The 23,049-nt window shown below is 41.2% G+C and overlaps 1 protein-coding gene across 1 annotated transcript in view; it reads right to left on the bottom strand.

Moving 5' to 3' along the window:
* Positions 1-23,049, bottom strand: part of DCBLD1 (discoidin, CUB and LCCL domain containing 1) — a 46,709-nt gene that overhangs the window by 3,611 nt on the left and 20,049 nt on the right. Inside the window, exons 3-14 of the mRNA XM_086876876.1 lie at positions 16,773-16,910; positions 16,164-16,215; positions 15,352-15,424; positions 13,549-13,682; positions 9,538-9,578; positions 8,058-8,273; positions 6,869-6,993; positions 5,782-5,929; positions 5,585-5,701; positions 4,035-4,125; positions 2,964-3,013; positions 1,313-1,432 (exon numbers count right to left, since the gene is read on the bottom strand). Coding sequence (XP_086733002.1) covers positions 1,313-1,432; positions 2,964-3,013; positions 4,035-4,125; positions 5,585-5,701; positions 5,782-5,929; positions 6,869-6,993; positions 8,058-8,273; positions 9,538-9,578; positions 13,549-13,682; positions 15,352-15,424; positions 16,164-16,215; positions 16,773-16,910 — 1,305 coding nt within the window. The remainder of the gene's footprint in view (positions 1-1,312; positions 1,433-2,963; positions 3,014-4,034; positions 4,126-5,584; positions 5,702-5,781; positions 5,930-6,868; positions 6,994-8,057; positions 8,274-9,537; positions 9,579-13,548; positions 13,683-15,351; positions 15,425-16,163; positions 16,216-16,772; positions 16,911-23,049) is intronic.

Below are 23,049 nucleotides of genomic sequence, written 5' to 3'. Positions count from 1 at the left end.
GCACCTCGACTTCCTCCTGGCTGCCTTTGGGAGCTGGCAGGCAGCTGGGGGTCCCAAGTGAGGGAATTTCATGTAGCATGATAACCTATATGCAGATCATGAGCTCCCTACAGTTAAACTATTAAATGACACACTTCTAGGTTGCATTCACGTTCTTATTTCGTGATTTTTATTTTTAAGGAGACTGCAGGTGAAATGCTAAGGCTGGGAATATGCCTGAGCCAGGCTGAGAGTTCAGACTTCCCAAAAACACAGCAGGAGGGGATGGTGGAGAGAGCAAAGACTGCTCAGATGTGGCCAGGGAACCAAATAACCATATTTTGTGAGGAACCTATATTCATTCTCTTTCCTTAAAACTGCTTTATAGGTCTCTGCATATTTATATTGGAAGTTTCTATAAAGGATTGAAACTGTCTTTGAAAGATATTGAGAGTAGCACCATATGGAATTACAGTAACCATTCATTTGTTTTATAAATGTATTTCTCTGTCAAACACAATGAAGAAATTCTAAGGAATTTCTAAGGTCTAGGGGCTGGAAACAGCAAATTAATCTTTCCTCAAGAGTGCTGATCACTGATCCCATGAAATGGCTGGCCTCACTGGCCTTACCAGACAGACTAGACTAGGCGGGGATAAGATGTGCTAAGAGGATGAATTAAAAAAATCATCCCTTTGGGATGCAAATTGTGCTGATGCTCTTTCATTGGGATTTGCTCTATCCAAACAGTGAGCTGGAGCTGAGGTAGCACAGAGAGAAGTGCTGTGGTTTGCTTTCTTCTCTCTCATCCACCTGCCTCCTCTTTGGGAGGCCTCATCTTCCAGATAGTTCAGGAAAGCTGCACAGGGATCGCAGCACAACTCCCAGTCAGGCACGAAATCCCACCACAAACCAACTAAGTAACTCTTCTATTTGACCAGCAGCAAGGGGCTGATCATATTTCCATTTCCAGAGACACTTGTGTTTGAATAGAAACACAACCATTAGTCAGCAAAGGGAACCAATCCTATCCTAGGCACATTCTTACACTTCATCCACGCCTGAGTGCCTTCCATCATTACCTTCAGCTGTAACTATTTCAGAGTCAGGAAATTTTTCCAACTCCAAGAAAACAAAAATCCAAAATAGTGAGTCTTTCTTCTCCTAATATATTTAGCTGCTTCACTATATGTTTGGGATGAACATGAATAAATCTGGACCTCAGCTTACATAAGAGCTGAACCTTGTAACATTGCTGGGCCATCACTCTCCCTGTTACTGACTCTGCACACAGAGAAAAAGGGATGCAATCTAGGGGGGGAGCAGCTGTTACCTGCCATGTCACTGGTGACCAGATCCAGCTTTTGTGGTGTCTCCTTCTCGTTGTTATAGCTGATGGTAAATTCAGTTGACTGATGTCTGGTAAAGGGCTGCTTGATTTGTTTCCAACAACCTATGAAAATAAAATAAAAATAGAAGGCTTATCAGCAAGATAAATGCTTAGAATCAGAAGACTTACCAAAAAGTTTAATTTTTGGTATACTCATTGCTCTCAATATATTGAAATAGTTAAAAAACATGACTAAAATGGGCTGTTTGTTTAAAAAAAGCCCCCTAAATATGGAGGGTGAAGGAAGAAGTGAATCATCAACTGGGATTTCCAAGTTTATATAAGATTTTTTGGCAAGAAGGGCTCAAACTCTGTAGGTGCCTACAGTGATGCCTTAACAAAGTATATTGATAAAATACCAACTTTAAGTCAGTTATGTTTTGGCATTGAATATGTGGCAAAAATAACGCTTATAATTTCTCCTTTTTTCAGTAGATTAGGGTGGCTTCTATTTCACTGGTATCTGAGCACCTGCACTCATCAATTAGCTTGTTCTCACAACACCCTTGTAAGACAGAAAAGAAAAAAAAATGCACAGTGTCAAGGACTTGCTGGAGCCTGCACCAGGAGGTCTGTGGAGAGGTGAGTTTGACTCACAGCTTCCTAAGCCCCAAGCCTGGCTCACAAGGGCTTAGGAGCTTGAATTATGAAGCAGACATACAACAAATGAACTGAGTGGGTAAGAGGCTATCTTCAATTTCTTGGGATTTGTCCTCATTAGCAAGTGAGAAAGGATTATGATGTGACCTTGAAAAATCATATTAGCAAATATGATGTTAAGTACAAATTAATTTTCTAATGAGGGCGAGCTGCAGTGGGTAACAGCGTTCCTTTCACTGACGTCAGCACCTGCTGAGGGATGAAATTTTGGAGCTGAGCAAGAGACTTGTCAAGAGACATATGAAGTGCTTAGTGGTTTGGTTTGGTTTTTTTATGGAAAACAGAGTTTCAGAAGCATATTCCTTCACAGAACTGTCAGGCCAGGAAAAACACCCCAGCTACCAAGCTGATGGGAACCCCACTCTAGGAAATGTTATTGAGCAAGACAAAGAAAATATTTCATTGGGGTTTTGCAGTCATCTCCTAAAGCAGTGTGCTTAAGCCAATCCCTCATTCAATACAGCTCACTGTTGTTAGGCTTTATAAACACAGTTTCAACCAGGGAGGGCAGTGAGAAGAAAATATTAAAGCCATAAAAAATTATTATACCTTGTTCTCTTAGAGAAAGGCAATCCCCTCTGCTGTGGGGAAAAGAAAAGAAAACGAGCAATTTTCTGCAAAATAGGTATTTTGGAAGTGGGAAGGAAAAGGAGGGCACCTGGGAGCACTCTTACATGCTAACTTATGCACTCTGTATAATAGATCTTTTGTTAATTGCCTTTCTGTCATAGAAACTAAATTATATTGTTTCTCAGGGCACCGTGCTAGGATGACACAAGTGGGACTATCATTTGCTGTTTCCCTGGTATGAAGAGGTGAATTTGAATGAGGAAATGTGGATTCTATTTCACAAGCATTAAATACTTAGTTGCATATACTCCTTCTTGCTGGCCCAGGGGACAGGACAGGACAAAGTGCATGATTCTCCACTAACCTGATTTCTGAGTACTGGATAATCCATAGGAAAGTCCTTTGGCTTCTCGCCTGCGAGGAGAGGAAAGGATTTATGAACATCAGTACTTACAGCATTTCAGCTTCATACCTTAGCTCCAGCAGAGCCTTTTTACTTAGTGGCTGAGGACAAGGCTTCACTTCGAGTTCCTGGAGGTTGCTGTTGACCAGAACATCAGGCATGCAAACCAGCACTTTGACATTTTCTTTTCCTCCATCTATGTGCCAGTTGTGAATGCTGGTGTTCACATTTCTGGGGCTGACACTCATCAGTTTGATGTGTCTATGCCTACATGTGTCACTCCAGGCTATGTTTGGGTCTGCTCTTCTGAATTCTTTGGCTATTCTATGGATTTACTGGGAATCCAGGGCAGAGCTGAGTATCACTGGTGATGAAGCAGCATCACCAGAGCATTGCTTACACTTCCAAATCCCCATCTGCTGCCAGAAGAATTTCCTGGTTCAACATGAAAATGCAGATTCATAGGAATGGGCATCTAGCAGAAAGCACAGTTAGCAGTGCTTCTTCCAGTCTTTTGAGCTGAAATAGCTTACTTTTAGCTGCTTACATCAGTGTATGTGTGTGACTCCAGAGCCGAGCTCTGCTTTCAGCCTGCTAGGTTAAGTGCTCTGACTTAAGGGACTGGGAGGCAGAAACACAACAGGAGGGAAATAAAAGAAAATTATCCAGATAGATAGCTCAAATCTTCCCTTCACTGAATTTTTACTTGGCTTTGGTGTGGAAAGTATCCTGTCTCTGACTGCTTTACACCTCAGTGCTTGTGAGTACATGTAAGGTGAAGAGAACAGCTGGTTACGCACAGTTCTGACCTGCTTTACCTTCATTTTTCTCTGACTAGGAGAGGCATACAGTAAGAAATATAATTTACAAATACAATTTACAAAGACAGGTTAAAGACTACTTAAAAGAAAGATGGAAAAACAGGATCAATTCCCAGCTCCCTGGTAAGGAGGCTCTGGAAAGAAGGCACAGAGTTGGACATGCTAGCTAGGCACCCACAAATGCCTCCTTTGACAAAAAACAGTATCTTACTTGCGTAGGGCTGCGCAGATACAAATTCCAGAGAACAAAAACAGAAACAGCACGATGAGGATGGGGACAATTATAGCTGTAAGCTTTAAACCTGCATGAGAAAAAAAAAAAGGGATAAAAGTTTAAAAGGTACTCTAAAGCTGGTAATTTTCACTATAACAAAAGGTAGATAATGTTGCAGGAATGCTTCTTGAAGAAAGCATGAAAATGCACAATTATAAAACAAAAAGACCATTCCTCAGCCATGGTTGGATACCATATACCTGTGTGGAACAGTGTTGAAACAGAATAGTTGAATGTACTTTCTCAAGGGTTACACTTGACTTGGCACCTATATGCATCATTACAAAGAGCAGTTCTTTCTTATTACACACTAGATGACTTTTAAAAAGCCACTCATACACACTGTTTGCAGTTGCTTATAAATCTGCCGGAGGAGACTGCACTTTTACATGCCAAGTGTCTCATGGCTCGTGCTGAACTGGCTGAAACATTTCAGTCAAAATAGTTCAAAGATTTCCATGAGGGAACCTAGGGAAAAACCTGTTTAGCCACTCTTAAATTCTAACATGCTTTAGAGCAGGGATTTGAAAATTAGCGGTGGGCTGGCTCTTGTGTCAGGAGTGTGCCATTCCATTTCTACAGACACTTGCCAGCTGTGAGAATAAGGCAGTATAAGTGTCCGCAGGACATTTACAGTTTAGCAGATGAAATCTCAGTAGATTTCATTTTCAGTGAACATGGATATGGTTTACTCATACTGCTGCACAGATGAACTGAGCTTTTTTCCTCTTGGCAAGCAGTTTCAGAATTTTGTTTCTTCTTCCACGGATTGCTTCTTACAACCATTTTTTTCACAGAGGCATTTCTACAACTATCAGCTACCTAATGGGTACTAGCATTTGTGGGTCTGGCAATTCCTGCCTGGCTATGAGCCCACCAAACAGTCAGTATACAAAATTTTGTTTGCTTTTTAAGAGCTAAGAAGTTAGCTCCACAACATTAAAGGATGAAGACTGCAAATTCAGGGAGAATTACACAAATTGAGGTTGTCTGAGCCCCCATGAACGCAGGCATTATGGAATAGTGTTTAATTACACAATCAGGCACTACTCTATGCTGCTTTCAGCTGGGAACTCACTCTAGAAGGAGTCATGCTTGTGTGGAGAGATGATAACACTTTTGTGAGATGACTACTTCACATACTAAAAAATTCTAAAATACAGGATGAGAGTGAGGAAGAACTCTCCCAAAAATTGCTGCTGAGTGCTCACTGAATTCCCTTGAGCCACCCACCAAGCATGGCACATCAACCAGTATGACAGGGAAACCAAAGCCCAGTGTTTAACACATCAAGGAAAATTAAGGCTTTCAATCTCTTTCTGTGCCTTAATACAAAAAGAACCTATTGCTCCTCCCTCTTCTCTCTGTCATTAATAAAGTCTGAAGGGAAAATAAAAGTTTTGATTTGTGAGAAAGTTTAAAGTTCACTCAGACTGGGCTGAAGGCACGATGCATCCTACAGAAAATGCAGCACTAGGTAGCGTTACCCAAGTTAGTTTCTTCGGAGGGGATGGGCTCTGTAACAGTCCTGTCTTCTTTTCCAAGGGAGGTTTCTGTGCTCTGACTGGGTTTCTGCCACATTGAATGCGTGAACGAGCTGTTCGCTGCAAGAGAGAAGGGGGGGTCAGCGGCACTGGGGCAGCACAGTGGGCTTTAGGGGCACCATGCACTGCTTACCCCATACCTGGCATTATTCTACAGCCCATCAGCTCCAGCTTCAGTGCTATTCTTTGGTTCCAGGTTTGAGGGATAATCCGCACATAGCGAGCCACTATTGGAGGGATGAAGTTGTTGCGCACTACGTCACCGGAGTTGGAGTTGCCTTGGAATACCTGCAACAAAAAGTGCACACATTGTTTGCCCTGTTTTAAAAGTCTCTTTCTTCAAAGTGCTCCTGACATCCAATTTCAAAGATTTTCATCCTAAGACTAACACATTGATAACCTGGGATTCAGCTGCAAGACTTTAGGAATGGAGAGTTCTGGAATGAAATAATCTTTTTAGTTGTGCCAGATGATCACATTTTTCTGTTAGCTCGGTGGAGAAAGATTATCACTGCTTCAATACTGTGTAATTTCCAGCTAATGTATGCTGGTTTAATGCTATCATTTTTTATTTAAGAGCACTGCAGCACCCTTTCTTGGAAATGGGGGGGTAGAAACATAAAAAGGAAAAACTGAGGTGATCCACTTCTAGACATTTTAGTAAAATGGTCTGTTTTCTATATCAAGCTTGCTCCTGTGGGGACAGGGAGGAAGGCTTTTGGAATTTCTTTTGTTTGGAAGGAAACATGAGTTTTTTTAGGGGAAAATGTTTTCAGACAAACTCCACCAGCAGCTCTGCCCTTCACCCGAGGGGTTGCTTCCCTTGGCAGAGGGAGGTGGATTGACCATCCCGATGCATTTGGAGCTCAGCTTTGCTGGTGCCATACCAACAGCATCCCTGGCACGGACAAACACTGAGCTGAGCTAAGGACTTGCCCCAACAGCTGCTGTACAGCTCCAATTACTCAGCTTTTTTAAAAGATGGGTGCAGACATACACATGCCTCCCTGTGTGTGTCCCACAGCTTCACCAATCCCTGGATAACTTCCTTGTTTCGACAAGCTCACTATCTACTCTGTAGCCATAAATTACTCTGGTGAAGACAGCCCAAGTCTAGACAAGTTTGAAACTCCTAATCTTTCTTAACAGTGAAAGTCTGCCCTTCAATGTCAAGGCAGCATATGCATTATTGTTTTGTGTTTTCCTACCCTTCCCACTTTCCCTTACCTTTTCTTCGTTGCTCAGAATCCCTTTGTAAGTTCTCCATTTTGAGTTGTTATTTTTATAGTTCATTGTAAACGTCTTCACATAAAAATTAAAATTCATGGATCCAGAACCAGTGGTCTTAATCCCTTTTAAGAAAATGCAAGAAACGTTTTCATTTGCTATGTGCCTGTTTTAAAGGAACATTTTCAAACACAAACACAGAAGCCAAAACAATTTAGAAAACTTGGTCTTCAAGGTGTTTATTTTTCAAACTGTTGAAACTGAGTTTAAAAGTTGGATGAAGAATGGAAATCTGTTTTAAATTGTAAACTTGGAGCAACAGATATTTTTAACAGAGCACAAAAGGCTGAGGGAGCTGGGTCTGTTCAGCCTTGAGGAGAGATGACTGAGGGGACCTCATCAATATCCATCAGTATGCAAAAAGGGGCATGACAAGAGGATGGATCCAGGCTGTGCTCAGTGGTGCCCAGCAGTAGGACAAGAGACAATGGGCAGAAACTGATGCACAGGAAGTTCCACCTGAACATGAGTCAGAACTTCTCTACTGTGCAGGTGGCCAAGCACTGGAACAGGTTGCCCAAAGCAGTTGTGGAGTGTTTCTCATGGGCGATATCCAAGAACTACCTGGACACAATCCTGTGCTGTGTGCTCGAGGATCACCCTGCTTGAGGGTGGACCATATGACCCACTGTGGTGCCTTCCATGTTCACTCATTCTGTGATTCTGTGACTCCAAAATGAAAATTGCTTTTTGATATTATGGTCTGTATTGGCCATCTTTACATCTTTTACAGCAACTGTAATTTACATTTTTACAACTAAACCAGGAGATGGAAACAGGAATTTCTTTCACCTAGGCCTTGTTTCAAAGGCTGTGACTTTCATGTTTCTTATTGATTCCAGATCATCCATCCAAGACTCTGCTGCTCCCTGTGTAAGTATTTTGTCCTGACAGCATGTTTACAGATCAGATGTGCATTACAGTCGAGTTCAATCCTATATCCCCATAGGAAGACCAGTCTTGTAAATAGCCATGATGTTTTAAATAGGAAAATAATATTCCTGAGTGCAGAACATTTCATTACATTTAACAAAAGAAACATTGCCTTAGTGCATTATCAGCTTTTCAGATGCATTCAGTTTCTTCTCCAGCTGAAACACCCATTTCTAATAACCAGAGAGGGACATACCTGTTATTCTCTTCTTCTCTCCCAGGTCTATCTCCAGCCATTCACGGTTGCTGCTGTGGTTAGAGGCCCAAGACCATCCTGGGACTTGTAGCCAAGCCTTGTCTGGGGACCACAGGAGTAGTTGCCCAAACTCATTGGTCTCCTCCCAGTAGGAAGATGCAGTAACCTGGCTCTTGGAGAGGAATCCCTCTTCCAGGCTGAGAGATTTGTTGCAGCCTAGGAGTCCCCACACAGACAGGCAGAAGGAGTTATTTTGCATTTTCACAGGATATTTTTATATTAGGCTAGCAACATTTGAAGACCACCCACAACAGCAAAGTCAGACGTTGCTGAATCTAGTGCTAGCCTGATGCTCTCCATTAGCTGTGGTGTTTACCAGTCAATTTGTAGTGTATGATCCAGTACCAGAGTGCTGCAGTCCCAATCCTTTACCAGTCTAACTCCTACATACATGACACCTTCTGACTACATCTGCTATTTTTGCCATTTAGTTTTTTAATCTCTGCACTTTTGTCTCATTCCTGTGAAGACATTTTTTATTTTTAAATTTTTCCTTCTGAAACATAATATTTATGTTTTGAGATTGGCATTAACTAATTCTGCTGAAAAAAGCATTTCACAGATGAAGGTACTGTACTGAGAGGAATACTTTACTGTAAATATTTCATGATTCCCACCTGCAATTAGGGCTAGGAAAGTTACTCATTAGAGAAACTCCTTGATACTGCTGCCAAGATGTGATATCATGAAGATAATATCTGTGGGTAAGTACTACAAACTCCACCAAAGAACCCACAAAGTCTCTGCACATCAAGGTTCTTCAGAGAGAACAGGCCAGTGGAATATGGTTCAATGAAGTTAAAAATAATTCCTTGGCAGATTCAAAGGCCTATACATGCTCTACAGTTTTCAGTAGAATAGTAAATGATTTTATCTCAAATGAGTGAAATATAATTCAAATGAACGAATGTGAACTTTTCCCCCCCTCTTTGCTGTGTTTTATGCAAATTAATGGCTTGACAGATTAAAAGAGGATTTTGCATCTTGGAAAGCCATAAACAAAAACTCCCTCTGTATCACTGCAACATAAATATATTTTCATTTCTCCTATGTTTTCTTTCTCCGCTTGTATGATGAAGATGGAAATTACAAATGTCTGAAGAAAAACTGCTTTCATTTTCTATGGCCTAAAGTACATAAAAATGGGATTATCTGATTGTCATTTTTCATATGCTGGCACCAGAAATGTAACAGCAGAATACTATTTCTGTTTCTCATCTATGTGCGTATGACCACACATATTCTGGTTTTTTTCTAGCTCACTTCACATCCCTTCAATTTTTTTATCCACTTGCCAATTTTAAAAAACTGCTGCCCTAAAATATCCTTCCTAGACACAGCCTGACATTCTCCTGATTATTTTTTTAAAACTTTTCACAGAAAATATTTAAATAGCTAAAAAGAAAGCAATTATTCTTACCATTTGAAGTAAATGTAAATCGCTTATCCGATAGAGAACCACTGTAAGAAAAGAAGAAGGTAATTCAGCCTTTCATGAGGTGCTCACAGGAGTGCCAAGGCAGAGCTTCAGAATCACTGTTTATCCAGTAAAATATCTCTGGCCAGACAGCCACTTTCTCTGCTGGCTGGATACTGACCCCTTTAAGAGCACTCAAGTGTGTCTCTTACCGTGACTGAATTCAGGTAATTTTTTAATGGTTTTGAGCATTTTTTAAATCTTTAAAGTGACTTCTCATTGCATCATGGAACTCCTACTGCTTGTGAAAGTGTTACACTTGATGGAGACTAAACCACACAAGCTCTGGCCATACTTGGGCTACAGGTGTGTCTTAGGATGAAAATGGGATGAAAACTACTCCTTGTCTTAACCTGGGTGGGAACCACTTCTGTTATAACCAGGGCCAATGTCTCCCATCAGGAATGGTTCTTTATGCTCCATTAACCACATCCATGGCTCCCTTCTTCTTCCTCCTTCTGACATGGACTGTTTTGCTTCAGGGGAAAAGCCATTTCTTGGGCCACTCCACACAGCCCTGCACAATGCAGGACAAGATAAAATCACCACTCTAAGGGAAAGCTGAGTTTTCCTTGGCCTCTCAGGGAGCTGCTTTCTAATTCTCAAGGAGATGCCCCTGAGGTTTCATTCCAGAAGCAATGACTCCAACTGGCTGCCTAATAAAAAGAAGAGCCAGGGTTTTAACGTGAAATTAGTTTGTATTTCTTGAAAACCTGCCCCCTCCACCGTCACTTCGATTAGCTGCACGCATCACTGGCCCCTTTTGAAAAGCCTTGGCCAGCGTGACTAAGCAGTAAAACAACTTCTGCACTAAGCACGGAGACAGTTCCCTTTCAGGCTGCCTTTTGTTTTTGGCCAGGAAAATTTCCCCCAAGGTACTGTCTTTGGCCTTAGCACAGTGTGCAGAGCTATGTGTTTTGAGAGCACTGCAAATGGGGAATAGCAAAGTAGTCCCATGTCAAGGTCAATAAAAACACTGCCTTTTTTTGTCACTGAGGGAAATCTAATGACTACAGGCAAATGAAGCCCTTCAGAGCTCTGGGTGGGAGCTGATTTATTTGGGCATGTAGGCAGCTGAGTAGCTAGAAGGGGAAACACAAGCCCTCCCTCCCACATCTTCCCCACAGGCAATCCTCAGGGGCGATCAGATGCACTATGCTCACTTCAAACCAGTTTGACATCACAGCCAAAACAGTTTTTGATTTCTTAGTGAATGCAAAGCAATTAATTTCAAAGAAAAAGAAGAAAATAAATACCTACGTCATCAGTAAAACATATCCAAAACAGCAATCACAGTGCTCCTTGAATACTTAAAATGAAAAAAAAGTCAACCAGAACCCTTTCAAATAGAGGGCTGCAAATTTAGCAAATAGAGGAAGTTAGGTTATTTCTAAGGTCTACAAAGCTATGAAATCAAGCTGATAAATTTCTGCTGTAATTCACTAAAGAGAACAAGCCAATTCAGTAAGTGGTAATTCATCAGTTTCCTAACGTGACTGCTGGAATTTGTCTCACAGGTTCAACTTTGTCTTTTAAGGAAGGGTATCACCCCATGTTCATCATTTGCCTGACAACATTCAGGATCCCACCATTTATTTTTTTTTGCCAGAGTTGGTCTCAAGCAAACTTTTCCTAAGCAGTGCAGGTTAACCCCAAATCTCATCTCTCAGTGTTGACAAGCACACAAATGTCTTGCATTTTCAAAGGCAAATGATTTCATGTGTGCAGATGTGTAGCCACAGGCCAGGCCATGTCACAACACCCTGTGTATTTGCACTGGGGTATCACAACTGCCCAATAAATCCAGCCACTCATCTGGGGATGCAGGTCTGCACATGGATCATGGGAAGTGGAAACCTCACAGATGCTGGAGCGTTAACAAACACACTGAGAAATGGAGTGGGCAGGCCAAGGTCAGCTCTTGCAGGGTGGTGGGTGAGCGAGACATAACTTCACGTTAACAACACAGATACTTAACAGCTCGATGCACTCCAGCAGCAGCTTTAGATGAGGTCAATTTCGGCTAAAGTCGCTAAATAATTTGAACCTTTAATACTGAAATGCACTATAAATGAGATTTTAAAAGCTTGAGCAACCTCTTATTTAAGGGCATCTAAAAAGCTCTTAAGGCACTGCTGCTCAAGCACCAATTTTTTCTTGTGGGAACTGGCTCATCTGCAGGATTTTTTTTCAGCATGTAGTTACTGCAGAACTGGGAAGCCCTGCAGCTTTGTAGATACCTCTTATAAAAGATTTTTTAAAGCACAAAATGCATTGGTTCATTTTCTTAGTCAACAGGCCTGCTGTTTGTAGGAGCGCTTTTTCATGTTTTGTAACAAATGCATTTCCCTACATACTCCAGTTTCCCTCTCCTGGGCTCACAGCAAGAGTTCATCTGTTCTAGAGACTGTCCCAGCCGCCAGGTGTGGCAGACACATCCTAGGAATCGCTGTGCTGACACTCCTATTTTTCTCAAACCCTGTGCCATCTAGTTTGTAGGCATCCAGGCCAGTGTGAGCCTGTGGCTTCCTGTATAACCTGCAGAAAGGTATGGTTGTCTCCTGGGGGCAATTCTGTTCCTTGGAGATGTTCATCATGCTCAAGCAGTGCCTCTGTCTGCCCCTGTAGGCAGGAGAGGTACAGGGGCTCTGCTTCTCCTTAGGGTGCTCTCTCAGGGCCTCACATTAAATGGGCTAAACCCCCCAGCACGTGTACCCTTGCAGTTTTATACACTTCTTTGCCCACTGGGCAAAAAAATACAAATGGGAATCACAAGTCCCTTTCGTTATAAAATTTAATGTGTTACTGTCCGAGTCACTCCACTGGGATTATCAAGGGTCACAAGGATACGAATGTACGTGAACGGTTCTGTAACATCTTTAGATAAGGTACAAAATATTTAATTTAGGGTTTCATTAAGCTGGCACCTGTGATGGAAAGGATTTGTACTATTTGTTTTATGGAAGGTCTTGGTGCCTGACCAGAGTTTACAGTCCTGCTTTGCTTGAGACAAGTTTAAATTAATTTTCTTTGGCAACTAACTTTCAAGAAAAATCAAAAATATTTAGGATGTACAGTTCTACCCAGGATGTACATACTACCCAGCTTTGTATGCTCTGGTGCCATTGAACATGAAGCATTTCAGTCTGTGCTGAAGTTTAAGCACAGCAACAGAGCACATGAATGCCTTTTTTTTAATGAATGAAACCATGATTATAAAATTGTCAGGAGGGTGTGAGAAATCATGGAGAAAACAGGAAAATAGTATAAAAAATACATATTGCCTTAGCTGTCATAGGCTATAGGATGGAAATTTCCCTTCTTAAAAAAGAATAAAGAAGGCCTCATGTAAAATCCAGATAACATTTGAAAATTAAAAACTATAAACCAACAGGAATGACAGAAGCAGTTGCTGGAAGGTCTTACTGTGCCGGCTAGAGATTAGAGGATTTATTTCTACTTCAACAGCAGTACAATTAAAAGTCAGAAGATAAGTGGTAAATAAAACACCCTTACTATAAATATTCTAAAAGAGAAAAACTCTGAACATGTCAAAAGCACAATGTTTAAGAAGTTGTTCATTAAATCCCCTATGGCTCAATGGCACTTTTTACTTACTCATTTTTCCTAGCTTCTTTTAAACTTCAACAGGAATTTATCATGATTTATTAGCAGAAGGATTAAAGCTGTTTGTTGCAGAACATCGTACTCTTATGTATCTGCTAACAAAGTAATTTGCAAATATGTTTTGGAAGGAACAGAAGGAAAAAAAAAAAAAGAAAGAAAATACCACCCTACATGGTATGGAGCCACTGAAAACCTGGAACCTCTTCCTATCTCCATTGCCAATACTGATTTAATAAAGCCCTAGAAACACACCCAACATCTTTTCCTCCTCAAAAGGGTGTTCCCACAGCCCTGTGCCCAGGTGCCAGCCCCTCCTGTGGTACTCACTCGAGTGAGGGAACACCGTTGGCGACGGCGCCCTCGTAGCGGCTGATGCCCTTGTGCAGGGTGACGCTGATCTGGCCGCCCAGCTCGTCCGCCACCACGCCAGCATGGATCGCGGATTTGCACAGCAGAGACGTCTGAAAGGCAGGAGCCAAGGCTCAGGAAATCAATCTGACAGACTGCTAATGCCTTCCCTTCCAAGCCACCGGTATACAGGTGTTACAGCTCATAAAATCCAGCAAAAGCTCAAGAGGAATAAGAGGCAGGGGAGGGAGAAAGAACAGTAATCTTTGAAAAATATACATCTCTCAAAGTAATTTTTCTTTTCAAGTGAAAAAACAAATAATCTGCTTCTGAGAAGGTGCTGTAAGATTGTCACTTATCAGGACAAAGAAGTCAAAGGCAAGGCAACATTTCCTTGGGAAGATAAATCAATAATTCCTTGCTGTTCTTGCCTGAAGGCAGACCTATCTATTACTGCACCTTAGGATCTGAGTTATGGTGTACATTAGGGGATTTGGCTATGTGTTGAGTAGCTGCAGCTGGGTTTTAGGTGCAGCCCCTTTCCCAGTATCTTAGGTGGGATATGCTGAAAAATACAGGCAGGACAACTCCTCATGTGCCAAGCAGGTGGCAAAACCAGGACTAGGGCAAAGCAGGAAAGGGACAGAGAAAGGTACAAAGGAGACTTTCCTAGGGGCTGCAGGCAGAGGCTGGTCAGGTTCACACTGGCCCAGTTTGGGCTGTGCTACTGGACAAGCTGGGGTGCTGAGCTGTCTCCTCCAGGGAGGGGTGGGGAGAGTGGAGGCACAAAGGCAACACATCTCCAGGGGAGCCCTGCAGGTTCTTCCCATCAGAAAATCCTCCTTAATGGTGGAGGGAAAATTTCTTTTGCAAATTCCTCAGTGCAGATAAAATCTGCATGAGGTCATGCCATGTGCTGCTTTTCTGCCCTAATCATTGGAACCAAGGGCAGAATAACTCCAGCTAATGAGAATCTAATGTGGCTTTTCTTTGTTTCTTCAGCTCTGCCACTTTCCAGGCTGGAGCCAGCACACTTGAATAACTGGATGAACAGGTTAAACCTGAGCACTCACTTTTTGGAAACTCAGTGACTGTGATAGGGTGGGATTTTTCTTCAGTGGTATGATTAGGCTTACTCCTCCAGGAGAGAGGTAAAGATTTCACAGACATGACAGGAGAAGAGAGTCCAGGGCGAGGGGCACAGAGAGGACAGAGCTCTGAGTGACATGAACTGTGGATAAATGCAACCACTTCAACTTCTTCAGTTTAAAGAACAAGAAGTTAAAACAACCCACGAGCTTGGTAGTTACCAGTGGGATGTGGTTAGGCAGTGTGTAATGTTTATTTCATCTCAGAGCACATGCTAGGATAGTGCAGGCATAATCTTAGAGAAAACCCACATGTTACTGAGATGTATCTTTTTCACACATGGACACCAAACAAGTAAAAGCTAAAATCATAGAAATATTTCATACATGGATGAACAATGCCTCAAGAAGGACAAACACTAGGTAGGCTTTTTCCAGAAAGTCAGAAACCACAAGTCAGTAGGTATATTTGACAATCAGTGGACTTTGTTCTCACACAATCGATTTGTCTGTTTGAAAAGTGTCTCTGTGTGCTTATATACTGATAACTTACTTATATACTGATAATAAAGGTATAGCAAAACAGCCCAGAAGAATAACTACCAAAAGTCAAGCATCAAAAGTTGAAACCAAGTTTTTCTATTCTTGTTTCTTTTGTCTTTATAATCTTTCCCCCATTATCCTGTGTACTTACATCTCTGTATCCTTCTCCAATATTCCCAGAAATGTCACCTGCTATGTCTCTGCAGCCAGCAGGACAGTATCTGCTGTAGTGAGAGAAGAAAGGCTTGTTTAAGGCATGAACTGTAGTGACAATACACACAAACAAACTCCTACAAAAGAAATGTTCTCAAAACAATAAATATTTTAGCAGTAATTTCTGGCTGATGCTCTGTTAGTGAGTCTAGGAGCTAAATAAATGGGCCCTTGAGTTCCTAGGTGGACTGAACACAGCAGCAAACAAAGAACCAGAAAAGCACTTTAGCAAGGGCATTTATTTCTGTTTAATTCTCTTGTTCTAGAAATGCTACCACACAACTCTTCAGAGTAAGATAAGAAGCCTATATGCATATCCAGACAGCAGCCAGAAGAGCACAAGTTATTACCATTTCAAACCTATCACAAAGTTCAAGGAACCGAGAAATTATAGCTTGTCCTCAGATAATCTTGTATCAGCTGGGACGTGATCTGCTCCCAGAGGAAGCACTAGAATTTGAGGCTACTTTGAATTTCAAAGTGGAAACTCTTTTTACATATACCATGTATATGTATGCACCTAATGAGAATTGCTGAGAGCTCTGCAACTCCATTCTATCATTTTTCTGGGCCACAGTCTTCCATTCTGCACTACTGCTTCTCACAACCAGCATTAGACCACTACAGCACTGGAGCTCAAAAAAATTCACTCCTCCAGAAAACCAAGACTGTTTAACATTTTCTAACAATTTAATAAGTTGACAGATACTGTAAAGCAAGCCAGAATGGAGAGCTGCAAACCTTCTTTACCTGAATTCAGCCTTTGTGTAGTGGTTTGCTCGTTCCAAGCAGGTGATTAGATCTGTGAAAAGTTTACAAATGTCAATTCCCATTGTAGAATGTAAAAATATAGACAAGTATTTCCCAGAACATGAAATTACATTTAAAGACCTCTCTGTATAATACTTGAGCAATTTTATTAGACTGGAAGCAACAGCTATGGTTTTCTTTCATTCTTTTCAACTCCCTCTTCTACCCTTCTTATGCTTTACACCTTCTTCAAAGTTTTACAGACCTCTAGAACATTAAATGTGGGAATGAAAACTTTAATCCCTCCTACTCCTCCATTCTATCACAGTGTGATGGATGCTAGAGCTCAAAACACAGTGGAGCTTCAAGGAGAGGGCACCATTTTCCATGGGCCCTGTATTGCAAATGGTCTAAGTAGGCTTTCAGCAGCTATTGTCTCTGGTTAATGTTACAACTGTTATAGCACACGTGCTATTAAAAATACCATGGCTCATGCTAACCTGGAAATATTTATGAACAAACATTTGGGCTAAAGCTCTATGTGTGTAGAGATAATTAAATAGGGGAACTATGCCACTCATCTTCTACTACTTTTGGACATCACCTTACCTGGATGATCACTGCTGGCATAGGACAACAGAAAGCCTCGTCCCGACACGTGGGATCCACTCTCAAAGTGAATAGTTGCCTCATTGCTATCTAGAATGATTTCTTTGGGGACAGGCATCACATTACCACAGTACGGCCCTACAAACAGAACAAAGAAGATTTCAAAAGCTTAGATGACATAATTAGGCTGGGAAAGTCTCATGATTAGGAAAGAATTTCATAACACACTCATTCTCTTTCAGTATCAATCCAAATGTTGACAAAAGGGTTTTGGCTTTAGTTCTTTGTGGGTATGAGCTCTAAAGCTACCCTGACATGGAGTGGCCAGGATCCAGTTGTCTCTGCATGGCAGCAATTCCAGCATCCACATTTCTCATCGCGTAAGCCTTAGGAGAAAGATTAATGCCCTTCGACCTTTGAAGTACAGCATGCTTACAACCAGCAGTAACTCATTAGAGAAAATGACACTACATTCAGAAGCAATCCAAGGAATCTAGGCAGGGTCCCTGAGATAAACCCTCCAAACACACACAGCTCATGCCACAGTGGCACAGCAGCCAGTCAGAAAGGATTAAGATCAGAAGCAGAGCACCTGGTTTTTCAAGGACCCGCATGCCACAAGCTGAATTGTACAACCAGGCAGTAACGTTTCCCTTAGAACATTTCCTAATCTTTTTCCATTTAAAAACACCATTAGACAATGGAAGTATACGGTTCAAGTCTCTACAGTTTTAAGCAAAAAAAAGGAGAGGGAGAAAAAGGGGAAGATGAAGGGAGTGGGACAGAGAGACAACAGCCTCGTGCTCACAGTGAATTAGATAAGGGTTTTATAGCTATCAGCTGCAGTATCTTGGAACAGTCTTTGGGACACTCCTTTCTTGTGACAGCAGGCGTGCTCAGGACTCCTAGTAATTACATTTGCTTCCTCAGAAAAATCAGTTCCCGAGGGGAGTGCTCCTTTGAGACTGCCACAGTCTTTGCGCTTGCCTTCTGTCACCATACCTGGGTGCAAACACTTGTCCCTAGCTGCCCTCAGGCACAGATAATACAGAAAATTCAAATCAGTTTGGATATACTTGTTCAAATTTATGAGTCTATTTACAACATAAACTGAAAAGAAGAGGTTTTTGCAAACAGACTTTTTTCCCCAGAGGAAAAAAAAATCCAAATGACCCTTTACAAGTCCTCAGCCCATCTGTTCTGCTGAGGTGAATGACAGCTTTTGTGTCCTAAAGCAAGTCTTTGGAATGGAAAATGATTACTTTGATTTTTCCTAAACGGCCTCATCTTGGTGGTGGTGGCTACTTTAGGGCAACTTGGAACTACTTCTGAGACACAAGAAATTACATTCACATCATGACACAAATCTGATGAGTGATACCCATCGTAACAGGTTCCTAAAAGCTTTTTCATTTCGTTTGATACTCAGGGTTAGGGAAGGGGCTCTTTTCCAAATACTTCATTTGCCTTATAACAACTATAAGGTCAGCCTATAGAGGAGCCCAATCAGAGCCAACGACAGCCAGCTGTCAGCAGAATGGGTCAAACAAAAGAAGGAACTCTTGTCCTTTTGGCTTATAAAAATCAAATGGTGAAGCCAGGCAGGCAGAGAAACAAGCGACAAGTGTGACATTTCCCTGGAGTACTCATGTGTCGAAAAATGACTCACGACTTAGTCAGAGAAAACAATGTCTATAAAAAGGGTTAAACAAATTGCTTAGGAAATGAACTTATCAAAAAGACAGCATCTGACACTGTGTCATACCAGACAACTGCACGAGTGATTTATTTGAGAAGGTCTTTTGTGTCAGGTTGCAGTGGGAGAAGTGCTAACTTAGATATTTTTTAGAGAGAGAGAGAGAGAAAAACGGGGAAAAGACAGAGAGCATTACACGTCTTCAAAACAAAACACCTTAGAAAGCTTTAGTCTTTCTCTTCTCTCAAGGATAGTCTCTACATATTTTCTCACAAGTGTTCTTTGGCTTTCTCCCTTGCAGCAATTGGCACTGACCTATCTACTCTGGAGGTATAATTTAGATGGCTGATTCATGCAACCACACATCAGCTGGATCAGGGATGAGTGTCTCCTCCAAGAGCAAGTTTACATACGTTCCAGATAATTATATGAACAAATCATACATCATGAGCAAAACCAACAAAATAAAATACAAAATAGTCTAGACTCACACACAACTGTATAATCCAAATTAAAGCAAGAAATTCAGAAGCAATCAGTTTAAGAAATCAACGTTCAGTGTCTAAAGACAAGTTTCTACTATTAAGCAATAAATCCAAAAATGTTACCAGGCTATGGTTATCTTCTGCTGAGAGCAGCTCTGGTGAACCAAGAGATTCCCATAGGTAGCTCAAAATAAAGAGCCTAGGATTAATTCCTTGGAGGATATAGAAGCAAAAGTATATACTCAAGGAAGGAATATTTTCCAAAGGTTTCTAAGTTTTCTGCAAAAATTTGTAAGAAAAAAATGGGTTCACTTGCTTGTTTGTTGTAAACTGAGGAAGCCTTGCAAAACATTTCAATAAATTTACTCTCAGTAATTCAGGTAATACCATATCAGCACTACATTGTCAGGTCCTCAGATTTGCCTGGGATTTGGCAGAGTTTATTTCCATGTTATCAAATACAGGAATAAGTGCTGAGAGGGAGGGTTCAGGAAAAAGTATAAGCATTATCTCACCCCTAAACTGCAGCTCTTAGAGAAACTGATCAGACACCAGTTTGACTCCAAGGTGCTTTACTCCCTGAAAGAACTAGAGACGTGTACAGTCTGGTTTTTAGGAAAAAGTGTTAATCCACTCTTTTGGTGCTTAGTGTTTAGAATGACCAGTGTAAAAGCACCCATCAGATTTGCTTTATCTGATAATACAGGTTTTGGTTAAGCAGCATCTCTCTCCATTTTGCCAAGTCTTTGCAGAGCGGCCTTTCTGACAATTCTCTGGGTTCAGTTTTGACTGATGAGAGACATGCTTTCATCTGTTTTTAAATTTTCTTTAGAAAAGTAACATCTTTGTTTTTATGTACTCTCTTCCCATGCTCCTCCATACATCAATCCTCTTATTCCCCTTCACATTGCAATGTCTCCTGCCAGAGACAGGACAGTGTCCCAGGCTCTCTGCATTTTGGCTTGTGGTGTGCCTGGTTAGATGCACTTGCTATAGACACAGTAGTACCTGGTAGATTTGCTCTCTATTGACTCATAATTACCTCAAATACATATATTTAATATGAGAATTTATAGACATTAGAAGACTAGATCCAGCCAGCATCTGTACACGTTAGACTTCATCTGAAAATGTATTTCATCTACTCAGTAGTTTCCATTTGCAACTGAGGTGACAAAAATGCTTTCACTGTTTACTTTTAAAACCCATATGTGCTCTCCATTTTGACTGTCCATTCCACCTGAAATTCATGGATTTCCCTGGGCTGTCCACAAATACTGTACAACCATAGTGAAGATGAGAGACGATGGAGAAAGCCCCGGTATGAAAATGAGAAACATGCTTATAGGGGCCTGTTAATTTTTACTGCAGCATTTGGACTTGACTCTGGATAAATATTTAATTCCTAAACCTGGGACTTAGCCAGAAGTTTTTTAAGATCCCTTTTGAGAACTGCCAGATCACGTTATCAGTTTTTCATCTTCTAATGTTAGTTGTGAGGTGGGTTGTTTTGCATATTCGGCTTGAAAAACGAGTCATGAATGCTGATCTCTCTCAGCTTCCTGTTAAAGTGACTTGGCTGGAGCTCTGCTGGGGTACGTAGGCAGGATTATTTGGTTTGTTTATAAGAACAAAGGAAAGAGTTTGATTTAATAAACAGATGTGTTACATGTGATGAAGCTGAGTAGGTGTTCTCCATATTTCAATGTGACTATATCGAGATGCCAGGGCCTTTTCTTCTTTCCGTGTCTCATTAAGCAGTTGACCCAACTGTGGTTCCGTCTGTTCACTCCAGATTCCTTTTATACATATTTATAAAAATTCTGCAGGAGAGATATTAGAGGTCTAAGGACTTCAAGTATACTAATTTTAATATTCTCCATAATTAAACTAACTTTTAATGCCTTTCATGCAGAACATTTGATCTATTGGTATGGTTTAGGTGGCTTAAATAAAACACTTTTGTCTCCAAGCAGTATTAACATCCTGCAAAATACACAGTAAATTGTCTTGTGGATATCCTTTGGCTGGCCCCCTCTGGAAACTGAAGAGACTATTTTACATGTTGTTTATTTTTTAAATGTTAGCAATAGCCTAATGCTTTTGTCTTTTTCATAATAGTGTTGTTTTGCAAATCTGATGATCTTTACAGCATTGTCTGGTTTTATGAGGTCTAGTTTACTTCTACTGTCAACCAGGATCTGGCACAGCTCCTGAGCTTTCTTTGTTGAATTATGTTCCTTTATTTTTTTCTACTTCCCTCAAGAAGTACTGTGCCCAGAGGACTCTCTTCTTTCACACCAGCTGGCAATGCCTACACTGGTGCTTGTTTCTCTAGTTCTTACTACTTTCTGCCTCTTCTGTATGGCTTTTGCTTCCTTTTAGAAGCAACTATTTCCCTCTTCAGCTATTGAATGGCCGGTTCACTGTGCTCCTTCTGCTTTCAAATTCCTCAGCTTCATTTGAGATTTGAAGCTGCAGACTTCATTTGCAGCTTGACATTTGCAGAGGTCTTTAAGAAACTTGGTTTGGATATTAAATAATGATGTCCTGTGTTCAACAGAGAATCTTCTCCCTTTTTTTCAGTCTTGCAGAGTAAGCCGTGGTTAGCAGGCAAGACGAGCAACAACCCATGGATGTGCCTTTAAAGGATTATCATGTCTTAATGCATTTGCTTGGGGGAAACTGTTTTAAACTGTGGCCTTTTCTCAAATAAATCAATTTGGAATTACCTCAGTATCTGGGGAAGAACAGGGGATAAAATGATCACGGATTACACTTGTTTCATTTCAGAGCTGGAAACTCATACAGAGTGCAAGTCTTCCACAAGTAGTTAACAAAACCAGCAAGGATCTGTTGTATGAAAACATCTTCAGTCTCAAAACTCATCTCCATCCCACATTCACATAAATACTTCGATAGGCAATCACTCTTCCTCACCCCCTTACCAAGAGAGGTCCTCTTTGCTCCAACCCTGACACGCACATGTTGAGTGGGAACCAGCAGGACCCTGCAAGGACACAGAAAGTGCTGCTCTATGTCCTTCCTTGCAGGATGCAAGGAAGGTGGTGTTTAACACTGCAGATACGAGATGACAGAGCAGTCAGCATGAGACAGCCTGGTTATTCAACATTTAACTTTGTGCAACGCAGTCTGACCTCAGGCTGAGTGGTAAGCACTTCTTGTTTTAGAAAAAAACAAATATAACATTTGGTCAATGTTTCTAAAGGGTTGCCAAAGACTGCAATAAAGGAAAGAAAAAGGCATCTGAGTTACATTGGGGAAGGAATCACAACATTAAAATGGAGCATCTGGGCCACCTGCACAGTCTGGTCTGCCTGCTTGACCTCAGGTGAGATCCCCCCCTTTTAACACTTACTCTGCTTTTAGCCAAATCCAAAGACAGAAACTCAGCAACAACTAGGAATCATGGGTGTAGTTTAACAAAAAACAGAGACTAATTCAGTGTATGTATGCAGCTATCAGGAAAAAAGGTCCATTTGATAAAACAAAACGCTGACATTCTTTGTTGCATCAATCCTTCCAAAGCTGAAAACTCAGGCTACTGTAACCACTCAGGTGAAACCCAACTGTTAAAAGTGTTTTGACTGTTAAGAAACTGCTCAACTTGATCTTCAGCAAGAACTTGTCTGGGCATTTCTCTGGGTTTCCTGAAATACCAGAAACAATACAGTAATAACAAGTTTCCTTTGAGGGATGAAAAAGAAATCTGGACACACCCTTTATTCAAACAAGATATTTATTTCAATGCATAACAAGGAGAGACTGGTTTGATGAATCCCCCCAAGTCATAATGACAGGTAGTAGGCATCCAAAGGCACTCTGTACCTTTAGGGATGAAGTGTGGGGAGAAGAAAGCATTTTCAGTAAATCCTCTATTTCACGTTAGTTACCAGCTGTAAATTATGCAAGAACAAGTCAACTGCACTAACTCTCCAAATTATTACTAGTCACTCAGCAGCTCTGACATCCACCCCAGAGGAACACATCAACCTCCTACTGACTGCAAGTGAATGAGGAAGTAAGTAGGCACTTATCTCTTCTTTTGGCTTTCTCTCCAGTCAAGACTGATGAT

Source organism: Cyanistes caeruleus, chromosome 2 (genome assembly GCF_971803275.1).
Source record: "Cyanistes caeruleus chromosome 2, bCyaCae1.hap1.1, whole genome shotgun sequence".
NCBI classification, from domain to species: Eukaryota; Metazoa; Chordata; class Aves; order Passeriformes; family Paridae; genus Cyanistes; species Cyanistes caeruleus.
The sequence above is the reverse complement of the archived record's forward strand: the minus strand, read 5'-3'. Positions and strand labels throughout refer to the sequence as shown.